Source organism: Lepisosteus oculatus, chromosome 19 (assembly GCF_040954835.1).
Source record: "Lepisosteus oculatus isolate fLepOcu1 chromosome 19, fLepOcu1.hap2, whole genome shotgun sequence".
Classification (NCBI taxonomy): Eukaryota; Metazoa; Chordata; class Actinopteri; order Semionotiformes; family Lepisosteidae; genus Lepisosteus; species Lepisosteus oculatus.
The window spans coordinates 9151556-9163066 of NC_090714.1; the positions used below are offsets into that span (position 1 = coordinate 9151556).

The 11511-nt window shown below is 35.0% G+C and overlaps 1 protein-coding gene across 1 annotated transcript; it reads right to left on the bottom strand.

The window, feature by feature from the left end:
• Positions 1 to 54: 54 nt before the first annotated feature.
• On the bottom strand, positions 55 to 11422 carry eif3ba (eukaryotic translation initiation factor 3, subunit Ba). Its single transcript, XM_006637234.3, has 19 exons — positions 11178 to 11422; positions 9893 to 10085; positions 9264 to 9383; positions 8738 to 8795; positions 8139 to 8267; positions 7437 to 7594; positions 6520 to 6651; positions 6029 to 6095; positions 5780 to 5826; positions 5109 to 5319; positions 4582 to 4654; positions 4383 to 4505; positions 3144 to 3222; positions 1951 to 2089; positions 1548 to 1673; positions 1259 to 1336; positions 1031 to 1139; positions 769 to 883; positions 55 to 524 (listed from the first exon to the last, which is right to left on the bottom strand). Exons 1-18 carry the CDS (start codon positions 11278 to 11280, stop codon positions 780 to 782), a joined length of 2049 nt encoding a protein of 682 aa, XP_006637297.1. The 5' UTR covers positions 11281 to 11422; the 3' UTR covers positions 55 to 524; positions 769 to 779.
• Positions 11423 to 11511: the final 89 nt, after the last annotated feature.

Below are 11511 nucleotides of genomic sequence, written 5' to 3' on the forward strand. Positions count from 1 at the left end.
CAGTTTAACAAACCACTAATTTGTTCATTTAGACAACAGGAAAATCACAACAGATTTTGGAAGTATACTTTATTAATTCCCCTGTAGCACATTTAATATCAGGTAATCTGAATGGAGGAGGATACAGCCCACTGTAGTGCTGTTTCAGCACACTAAAATACAGTTCAACCCTTTTCTGTCTTTTGATAGTCTTCTGTACAAAACACCCTTTATTCCATTTAGAGATGTAAAAAGCGTTATTGATAAATGATGACATCTTAAATCTCTGCAGTCACCTGTCAAAGGAACAATAAATATCACCTGCAGGACTGACAGTATGTTGTAATTACAGCAGGGTCACTAAAGCTGAAACAGGTGCCAAAAGCAATGTACAGGAGCTCAAAATTCTCCCACTGCAGTAACCAATATTAAAAGGCACTAAAATGTCAGAGGAAATTGGAACATTGAATTCCCACAAAAAAGTAATACAATTCCCGATGACGTCTCCTTATGCAACTGAACTCCTTTCTTCAAAGAGCAAAGTTCTGTAAAAAAAAAACAATGACAGCAAAATTTACCAAAGCTCCCCACCCCCCCCCATAAACTACAAAACAATTAGTTATCAGTTCACCAAATTTATAATAATGGATTCCTATGTATGAAATATCACATTTGACCGTTTCTCAAAAATAATCATACGGTAAATTTACAGCATTAATGCAAGGTTTCATACTTGAAAGTTATGAATATTAAGAAGTATAAAAATTGAAAAAAATATTCAGCATTCACCTGCTACAAGATTACGCCAGATCTCCAACAGGAATAACTTCTTCAGTGACAAAAAATTCAATTGTTTCCTCCTCCCAATCATCAACATTGCTGTCTAGCTCATCTGTGTCCACACCTAATTGGAAAACAAACGGTCAAGTCACAATATGCTTTTTTAGATGTACAAGTAACAGTTACAAACCATTTCATTATTGTCCAACATTCAAATTCACATTTTCTGCTATCACACTGTCCCTAATCTAACAAGTAAAGACATCATTACCTCCTCGGAGCTCCAGGCGAAGAGGTCTCTGCTCTTGGTACATCTGCATAGCCCTCTCACGGTATTTACGATAGTCTTCCATCATTGTGCGTCTTTTGTCAACCAATTCCTGTTCAGGAGAAGACCAGAACATTATGAGCACAGGTAAACTTTAAAGCCCACAGGACAAGATACTACACTGATGGAGAAGAAATTAAGTTTATTTCATAAATCCATAATGGCCCTTACCTTGGAAGCCTTGGATTGACTCAGACGGTCCTTCTGCTCAAAGATCTTGGAGTACTTCTTCAGATCCTTCTTGATGAGCTGCAAAATTAAAATACTTTAAAGTAATAGTCAACTATCTACATGGATAATGTTAATTAAATCCACAAAACACCAAACCGTGGGTAAATGTTGGTTTCCTTCCATATAATTACTGCTAAAAAAGGCTAGTATTTTATTCTGAAGAGAAACAAGCAAGGTTTAGGTTTGCAACACCATTGAGTTATATCCTTAAATTTCAACAATATCTTACTTTAATCTGTTCCTGGCTGAGCAGTGTGGGTGGACGTGGCCTCCACAGCAACTGACAAAAGCGATCTTTATTGTTTTTCTGGAGAAGACGCCCCTGGAAAGTCCATAGCCAGAACGCATTGTCGACCTGAAAAAAGCCGGGAGTTAAAAATTACATGGTAACACATTTTCTGCATTAGCTATAACAGCCTGACTATAAGAATGGAGATTGATCCGAGTGACCAAGATAGAAATGTTTTTAAGAAAGACTTGTTTAAATGTGCCTAGAAAAAATAAAATAGCTCATGAGGTTTTTAAAATTTATCAGAATCAAGATCTACCACTCAAACATGATGAAGTCCCACGTTCTCCAGATCTAACTATGTCTTGTTCAACACAGATGTGAGAAAAAAGATGTTTCATGCCTTATGACTCCACCATGAAACTGAAGTCACAACGTATCTCCCTGTTGGGTCCCACTCCACATCGGAAGCCATGTAATGCTCTGCAATGTTCATCATGGTGCAGTCTGATGTGTCAACAAATGCCAGAGCACCATTCATGCTGCAAAGAACAAAAGACCAAAACAGGGCTACAATTAGACATTATTTCAAAACCCCTTACTTATCTCCATTACTTAATTGTGGCTTAAGAAATAATTCTAAGAACAGGTTAAAGGTATTTAGCATTTGACTCTTCCAATTCTTCCAAAATATCCTGATGAACAGAAGAAAAGCAACACCCTTAAGTTAATGAAGAAACTTAAGTTAATGTTGTAAGAAATACAACAATATCAATACGAAAATATTACAAAGTTAATACGTTGTTTAGTGTATGGTTTCTCCAAACACTAACACAATTAAGTCCCATTGGTCTTGGGTCAGCAGAAAGGGTTGGCCACGGCAAGACCTACAGATCTTGTGAATTTGACAAATGTGGAGGTCCTGGGCCAGTATAGTGACTCTGTTGTCCACGATATACCCTGTTTCTTGCAGAAGTAGTTTCCTGGTTTCTCAGGACTAGTGCAGAGGCTTAGAAGGTTGAAAAAGAACACCATGTTCTCCACATAACATCTCACCGATAAGCTGTTCTAGCATTAAAGTAAAAACATTTAACGATTATACAGTTTTGATTCTTAATCATTCCATAATGATCATTTTCATTCACCTTTAAGACCAATCACTTAACCAAAGAACGATACAACTCAAACATCAACTACATTATTTAAAATGTAAACAACTATCTACGTAATGAGGTATTAATGTAACAATTACATTGATGAAGAAAGAAAACATAAGTCTATGTGGCCAAAAGTAATAATTGTGACAAAAGATATTGCTATGTAATACAGTACAATAATGACAAAAAAAATATTTTTACAGAGATGAAAGATCTAATTTTAACTTCAGATCTTACAAAACACTAATTATTTTGCATTTTAAAGAATTACTTATTTTCTTATTAGGTTATTAGCTTTTGTTACTTGACAAACGCACAATTTAGACTCAAGGTGTCCTAGACTTTTCCTGTGATAAACGAACTCAATGTCACTGGAACATACTTCGTACTACTGTTACTAAGTTTAACAAAAAATGCCACAAAGAACAGAGATACAAACCTCCTAAGTCCAGCCAAGACAAGGAACTGTCCCTGTGGACTCCAGAAAATGCTGTTTGCCTGCTGCTTGTCAAACATTTCTTTAAAAAATAAAAGCCTAAATTAATAATGGGAATATTGGATTCCATCAATGCAGTTATTTTACAACAAATTCCAACCTATAATAAAATATCAAACATCAAAGACTAGCACAGTGTGCTAAAAACATTTACAGAAAATTAATACGATAAACTTAAAATATATGTAAGCTAAGCAAATAAAATAAAAATACGTATATAAGGATTTCATGTACACAGGGCATCATTTTTATGATCTCTTGTCCATGTGAAAAAGTGTATGTTGTTAAAAATAAAAGGCAATTCAAACAAAGCATAGCACATCACTGCAGCTCCATAAGATAAGATAACTTTATAAGTCATATACAATTTCTTGCATTAGGAATTTGTCTTTTCGCATATCCCCACGAGACAAACAGACAGGGAGAGAAGTTTGGGGTCAGAGGGCATGAATAGCCATTTATACGGCGCTACAAGGAGAGAAACTTGGGGTCAGAGCGCAGGGTCAGCCATTTATACAGCACCCCTGGAGCAGCTAGGATTAAGGGCCTTGCTCAGGGACCCAACGGAGTAGGATTCCTCTGCCAGCCACATGAACTGAACTGGCAACCTTCTAGCCACAGGTACAGATCCTTAGCCACAGTGCCACAACAATGCATCTTCAGTCTGCCAATTCAACAATTATGTTGAATTCAAGTTCCCCTCATAGATATGTAGGCATTGGGAAACTCCTTCTGTAGGAGAGATGGACATGCTAATACTGTGATATTGTTCTTTCAAAAGGGAAGCAGTTTGGATTTTCCTAATGCTTCTATATTTTTATAAATTGTTCTACTTGATGACTGTTGATAACTAAATATCACACAATAAAATTCTGTATCCACTATAAAAATAACTTAAATTTTAGAACTGTTGTTCTTGAAGCACTGAAACTTTTTTTTACAGATTTTTAAAACGAATGTTCCCGGTGTATGTTCTCACCAGTTCCTTAATTGGGAATGACCCAATAGAATGTTTCTGCACGTTTTGTTCGAGTGTGTGCATCCTACTCTTTCCACTTATGATTTATTGCCATTAGATGCAAATATTGTACAACTTAAGAACTTCCTACTGTAACAAAATGCTTCAAACAGAAACAAACTTAAACTCATAAATCAAATATGATTAAAAGAAAAGTCACTTACTGATAAGTTCGATCTTGCCATTGTTTTTAACATGGTAAAATGATACGTTTATCCTTGGAGATTCTCCGTGCAGCACAGCAAATTTACTGCCATTGGGCTCCCAGGCAAAAGCAATGATGCTCTCTGCAAAAGCAAAACACATTCAACCATGTCTCTACTTTGAATTCTATAAACACGATAAAGCTGTCCAAATACTCACCCTTCATTTCAACAACATCAACAGGGACTTGCTTTTCTCTCATTCTGAAAATTTCAAAGTTGGTCACAACACCCTACAAATAAAAAAGAAAACATTTGCAGGACTATTTGGCTACAAAAGAAACAGCTTAAATTAGTTTTTAGTACTCTTGTGTAATTAAATACAACTATGGATTTAATAATTTAACAGTAAATAGATCCTTTAACACCTATCTAACAGAAATCTGTCTTAATTCTGAAAAAATCCTGAAATATCCTTCCCACATGCTTTAAAGCATTGTACAAATTAAGGATATTAATTACTAAATTATTATCCCATTTTCTTATGCAAAAAAAGATAAGTCAAATTACTAGATTATATTTGAAGGTTTAACAAGGAACATAGAGAGCAATAAACCTACGATAGTTTGAACATTTAAAACCTCCTCGGTTGTCTTCTTATCCTCCTAGTCAACTGTATTAAACTTGTTTTACAATGAGCTGCAAAAACAATTAAAAGCTCCAGTGGATAAACTCCACTGACTATACCTGGGTTCCCTTGGGAGTTCTGTCTACCTTCACACAAAGGTAATCTCCATTCTTCTGCCAGTGCAGTTTACAATCAACTACATTGAACAGATTTCGAACTCTGATCTCCTGCCTGGATGGCAGCTGCATAAGTGTTACTCTTGCAGGAATATCTTTGTCTTCTGGTACCCAGAATGCAATAATATTGTCACCAGGAGACCATGAGAAATCCCTGGAAAGATATGCAAATAACTTAACACACAACATCACTGACATTATTTCACTTAAAAATAATTACAACCAAAAAACGATGTTTTCACAATTACAACATACAAATGGTGGATAAGATAATGGAAACACCACTTCAAGCTGTATGACTTTATAATATGCAGTCAATTGATCTGATGTCTTCCTCCAAGCTCCATGCTGACAATTTTTTACTTAGCCGCCATTTTCAGTACTAAAGCTCCTGACAAATGTGCCCCAACAATCACGCTTCTTTCAAAGTTACAGATGCGCAATATTATATATGATCCTAAGCATGCTGTGATATTATTGGCTTAACTAATCCATTAACCACAAAGGTGAGGAAGCCCTTGTTTTTAATATCATTATTGTGCCTAATTCATTCCATTTTTACACACTACTTGTAGTATTTTTATTAAAAGGCTTCAATTTTTTCTTGCACTTACTTTATCCCACCAATTTTCAAGCTCTTCTTGTCCAACAACCCCATGGACTAAAGAGGAGGAAAAAAATTACATGATTCAAATGGTTATTACTGTTAAGCTTAAAGTGGAACAATCTAGCATTAGGCAAAGTGAAGTCAAAACTACAAAAATGAATTATATAGTAATATTTGATCTTTGATTATCTTAGTTCAAAAGGTACTGAAGGTCGTTTTGTTCATTCAATGATTAAATCTAAAAAAAGGGACTTACAGGTGTTTCATAGATACTGAGTGTGTCTTGTGTCATTCTGGCAAAGAACTTTCCATCATGGCTCCACCTGAAAATAATTTCATACAAAAAATAAAGATTAAAAAAATATTGATTGAAAACTACCAAAATACTTTAGGTCAAATGCCAAACGGAATATTAGGCATAGTCTTAATTTGCATAAGCCCCCTAGTAGTACTGATAAATCTAAGACATGTAGATTATAACACTACTCTCTGAATGCAAAGACTACAATCCTGTTGACTAACAGCAGTGAAATATATTTATTCTTATATATAAAGGCCTTAATTTAAAAAACAAGTATGAAGGCTCTATCAGTTACACTGTCACTAAAAGTAGGTACAAATGTTAACTTATTTATTTGTCATCTTTAAAATGAATGCTCAAATTCCATTACTAGGGGAAAATAAGGGAAGATAAATAAAGAGGGCAAAAAACTATAATGCACTGCAGCACAAACAAACACAACTCACTTGAAAATTGGCCAGTGGGCTGAGCTCTCACAATGGAAACCCCTCTTCTTCTGCCCAGTCAGAATATCCCAGATGATAATAGCTTGGGGGTCATCTTTTGTGTCCATTAGAGGACTGAATGTAACCATGTACCTGTAATTGAAAACACAATTAAAATCTTTTATGCATATGTGCAGAACAGTTACATAAATTCACATACAAAAACATTTTAAGATCATAGAACCAAAAACGTGAAAACAATCATGTAATAACCAAACAACACACATTTCAATTTAATGCAGTTTCACCTAATGTTTTCACCTGAGGTGGATGCTGCACATTGGTGGTGGTGGAGGGGAGTCCCGATTACCTGTAAAGCGCTTCGAGTGGAGTGTCCAGAAAAGCGCTTTATAAGTGTAAGCAATTATTATTATTGTTTTTAAAGAAGGTGAAGCAGGAAACAAGATGTTACTTTTTTGGCATGTTGTGGTTAGTCTCCAAAGTTCGTTTTGATTCAACTCTGATATATTACTCTACACAAATGAAAATCTTTACTTCCACGTATACAGTTTTCTTTCTACTCCTTTATCCAAAAGATATGTGCAGGCTGAACAAGTTTTTATACGATCCTTGCAGAGAAGGCTTAAAACTGTAGTTTCCTTACACAGCAAACATGCACCACCAAGATTCTTTCCAAAGCTCACAATAAAAACATTTTTATTTTTACGGTCCACCCAGATGTGTAGAACAGCCTCTTTTTGGCTGTAATCTTCTTTGTGATCCTAAAGCATAGCATTAAATTGACATATTTGGGATTTAAAAATGCCTTATGTCCAGCTGTTACCTGTTGGATAAACATTTTAAAAATCCAGAAATAAAAAAATTACTTTAAGAAAAAATCTTGATCACTGTGATAATGATAATGGCAATTCTTTCACCTTTCACATGGTGAGAAGTCAATGAGTTGAACACCCTGATGGCTAAACCTCTGAATCTGCTTGAACTTCTCTCCTCCCCATAAAGCAATACCCCTCTGATGGAATGTAGCCAGATAAGTGCCTTTTGGAGACCAACGAACATAGGTCTCTGTCCAGCGCTGTAGACAACAACAACGAAGAATTATATTCAATTAGATGAATTAAAGACATTTTATTACAGTAAAATGAAACCGATGAACATACATTTCTGTTAGGGATGTGAAAGTACAATATTAGAAGATTGTAGACGTTTTTTTTACATGTTCATTAATGCTGTGCACCACATTAGTGCAAATGCTATCTACATTAAAATGCATCCGAATTGACCTATTTTTGCATATGGAATTCTTATCCTTCTCCACTACTTCTCAGAGTATTTTATTTAAAAATTCCATCTTGGCACAAAACAAACCAAGACTGCCTCTGTGGGTAGACTATTTTACTTATCACATTCAATACTCCAAACTATATTGCCTCCAAAAAAGGTGTCAATGTGAGCATTATATTAATTAAAATGGCCATGTTAAGAACATAAGTACATACACATTAAAAGTTCAGTTCAAGTGGACATGTCTTGGAAGGTCTCCTTTTATGTGACTCTTACTTTATGATGGTCACATGGGCAAAATACAGAGAGTAGTCTTGCCTTTGTAAACTACTTACAGCTCTCTCCTCGATCGTAATTGGTTCCTTGACATCATTGGAGAAAATGCCTGTCCTTTCACCAGCTTCAAAAATCACACTATACTGATCACGGCAGTCAGAATCTTCAAGCCAGTACCGTAGATTCCCCTTAAATTAGAATAATCCAAATTGGACGATCACAAAATTGTTATTAGTCATCAGAACTGATACTTAAATCATCAAATCTTTTTAAATAGATTTAAAAGATGAGATTTGACTGACTTTATGTTTTCCCAAGTGTTTGAAGATGTTAAATTTATGATCTTTAAACTGAACATTAAATAAGCAAACAGAGTTTGCAACAAACTTCACTGCTTTTATAACTTTTTTTACTTTGAGGTCATAAGGCCAGCCACCAAATGTAACAAAATACTTAAATGCTAAAAGAGAAATTAAAATAAAATACTTTTCAGTATAATTTTAATGTTTGTACAATAATTTGCTGGCCTTAATGTGTTAAAATGTGTTAAAGAGGATGGTAGTCTCAAAAGTGCAGCATCACTTACAGATATAACATTTGCAGTGATAACTGTATAGGCAATCCTGAATGATATACACAAATTAGTAATGATACTTACAAAGTCTTTGAATGGCTGTTTTTCAGGGGTTTCCCATTCATCACTGATATTCATGTACCTATACAAAAATAATGCTAATTAAAAAATAGCAACACTAACAATATCAACAAGAGTAGTTCAGGTGGGTAGCTGCGTCTGCATGCGTAGGCTGCAAAGGAACAAGTAATAGGTTTATTCCATGCTGAAAAAAAGAAGAAAGAGAAGAAAGAGAACACAACGTTTCGAAACGTTGTGTTCTCTTTCTTCTTTTTTTCAGCATGGAATAAACCTAATATCAACAAGAGTTTGCAAGTTCACATACTACCTCTAATCAGGTTTCCTATAAATAAATCTCAAAAGAGCATTTACAGAAATGGGGAGATGACTGTTCAGTAATTCTATCCAATCCATAATACCCTTAGTGTTTTTCAATCCCATCTCCAGCAGGTACCCATCTGAACAAACTCCCTTGGATGTATCACTTAGAGGCAAAGAAAAAAGCGGAGACATACAGTACACAGTGTATAAATGAAAATAAATTGCTCACTTGTCGAAGTCTGTAAAGATATTGACTCGGAAGGTGTGCTGTTTGTCCAGCTTGTAGCCATCTGCATTTTTCACTGCTTCCAGAGCATGAGCTGGCGATGCATACTCCAGAAAAATGTACCTAAACACAAGTGTTACACAAGAGAAATACAATGAAGCACAACTACCTACAAACTTCCCCAGAAGACATGATTTACTTTTAATATAGTCTTACACAACAACAAATCAATAATAGATGTTTGCCTTCAAAATAATTTGTAAGAGCTGTATTATTCCTCAAAGCAAGTTCTTAATAGCTAATAACCTGGATATAAATCTAGAACATACCTGAGTTTAACTTCAAGTCCAAATAACTTTTAATAGCATGAATAACAAAAAACAATCTATACGTAGAATAATTAATCTATATATAATTAATAACTATACCATTATATTAAAATAACTTATTTTGCATACATAAATAATTGCACAGCAGTAGTACACACATTCAGTAGAACCAGACTAAATACAATGAAAATAAAGTTATAAATGCATTAATGAGAATAAATCAATGAGTGTACATACATATTCATGTAGTAAATGTTGAATGCAATTTTTTAAAGAGCAAAATGATAAATATGCAATACAAACCCTTTTGTCTTTCCTTCAGCTTCTGGATAAAACTCATTTGTAATCTTGCCAAATCTTGAGAAAATTTTATGTATGACATTTTTCAATTTCTCTAAGCGCTCTGGTCCAACTTGAGGAACGTTGTCAACCACAATAACCGAGTCAATACCGTCCGCCTCTTGGGGCCTCTCCCTCAGAATATCAGCCAACAGTTCTGAAAAACAGGCAGAAATACAGTTCCAAGAGCAGTACATCAGTTATCAGTAAAGCCCAACTACAGTTAGTTATTTTTGAGTACACACCCACAAAATGCGAGATCCATGTTTTATTGTAGACAGCATCATCTGTACTTTAACACAGCAGCAGGCTTAATATTTTTTATTTCAGTAATTAAGTTGAACTATAAACGTAATATAGTTCGGCGGTTTATAAAAACACAGTGACATTACTTCCGTTCACAGTTCAATGAGCATACAGTGCTTTTACCAATGCAATTTCAGTAACGATAGATGAGCGCTGCTTATCTTTCATTATAAATATGTAACTAACATCCACTTTTACACCAGATTGGTGTAATTTCGTCATTTTACTCAATTTAATTTTAATTATACATTTCAGTTTAAAAAGTTCCTTAATAACATGTTGGAGTAAAAAACTCCAAAATATTGGTAACACTTCAGAACATTATAAAATAGTCAGGATTGCGTTAAATAAACCTGTACATTATCTGTCCGGTAAAGATCAACTACAGGTCGAAAAGCGACTCATTTGCCTATAACGAACATATTGGAATACCGTTACAGAAACTTGCAACGAAATATAAATGTACAATAGACAGCCACCTGAAAAGACATTTCTACACCTTTTAAATATAAGAATAATACATTTAATTTGAAAATTAAAAAAACCGTAGTAACTCTAATTTACTCTATATATACACCTTGCTGCATACTCAACACTGAATTACTGAGGTCTTTGTTACTATACGACCGAACATTCAATCTATAACGTTAGTGTTACTTAAGAATGTGTTACTCGTGTCCTTAAACTGGTTGCTTTCTTATCATTTTTAACTTATACATCCAGCTGCGACATGCTCGCTTCGTCAATGACTCCACAACCGGGCAGAAACTGTTAAAAATTGAGTGCCTTGAACGGAAATGCACGATTTAGTGCCTTTATTTTTAGGCCGCGAGTTGTACCATCGTTACATTTAACAGTAAGAAAGCTTATTAAATAGCGCTTATTTTTATTTGAGTTATTCCAACCAGGCCGCAAAGCCGGGTGCTTTCCTCCGCTCGATTACCCTGTTCACTGATGTCATCCACAAAATCCTCTGGGTCACTGAAGGATAGCTCTTCACCCTCTTCAAACTCGGCTTCGGCCGCCATGTTCTCCGTATCCCGCATTTAAAGCTTTACCCTTTCAATAGATTTATGGAAAATTAATATGACCAGCTTTTCTATCAAATAATCTAGATATTTGCTCAGCAGGCCATGTGCACGACAACCGGCGCGAGCCAACTTCCAGTGAAAAGGGACTCAACCTTTTCGGAGGGATGGGGGTAAGGATTAACAGGTAGTGTTTTCTAAACACGTAAAACGAAAACACCTATCAAAACCTCGATCTTATAATATAAT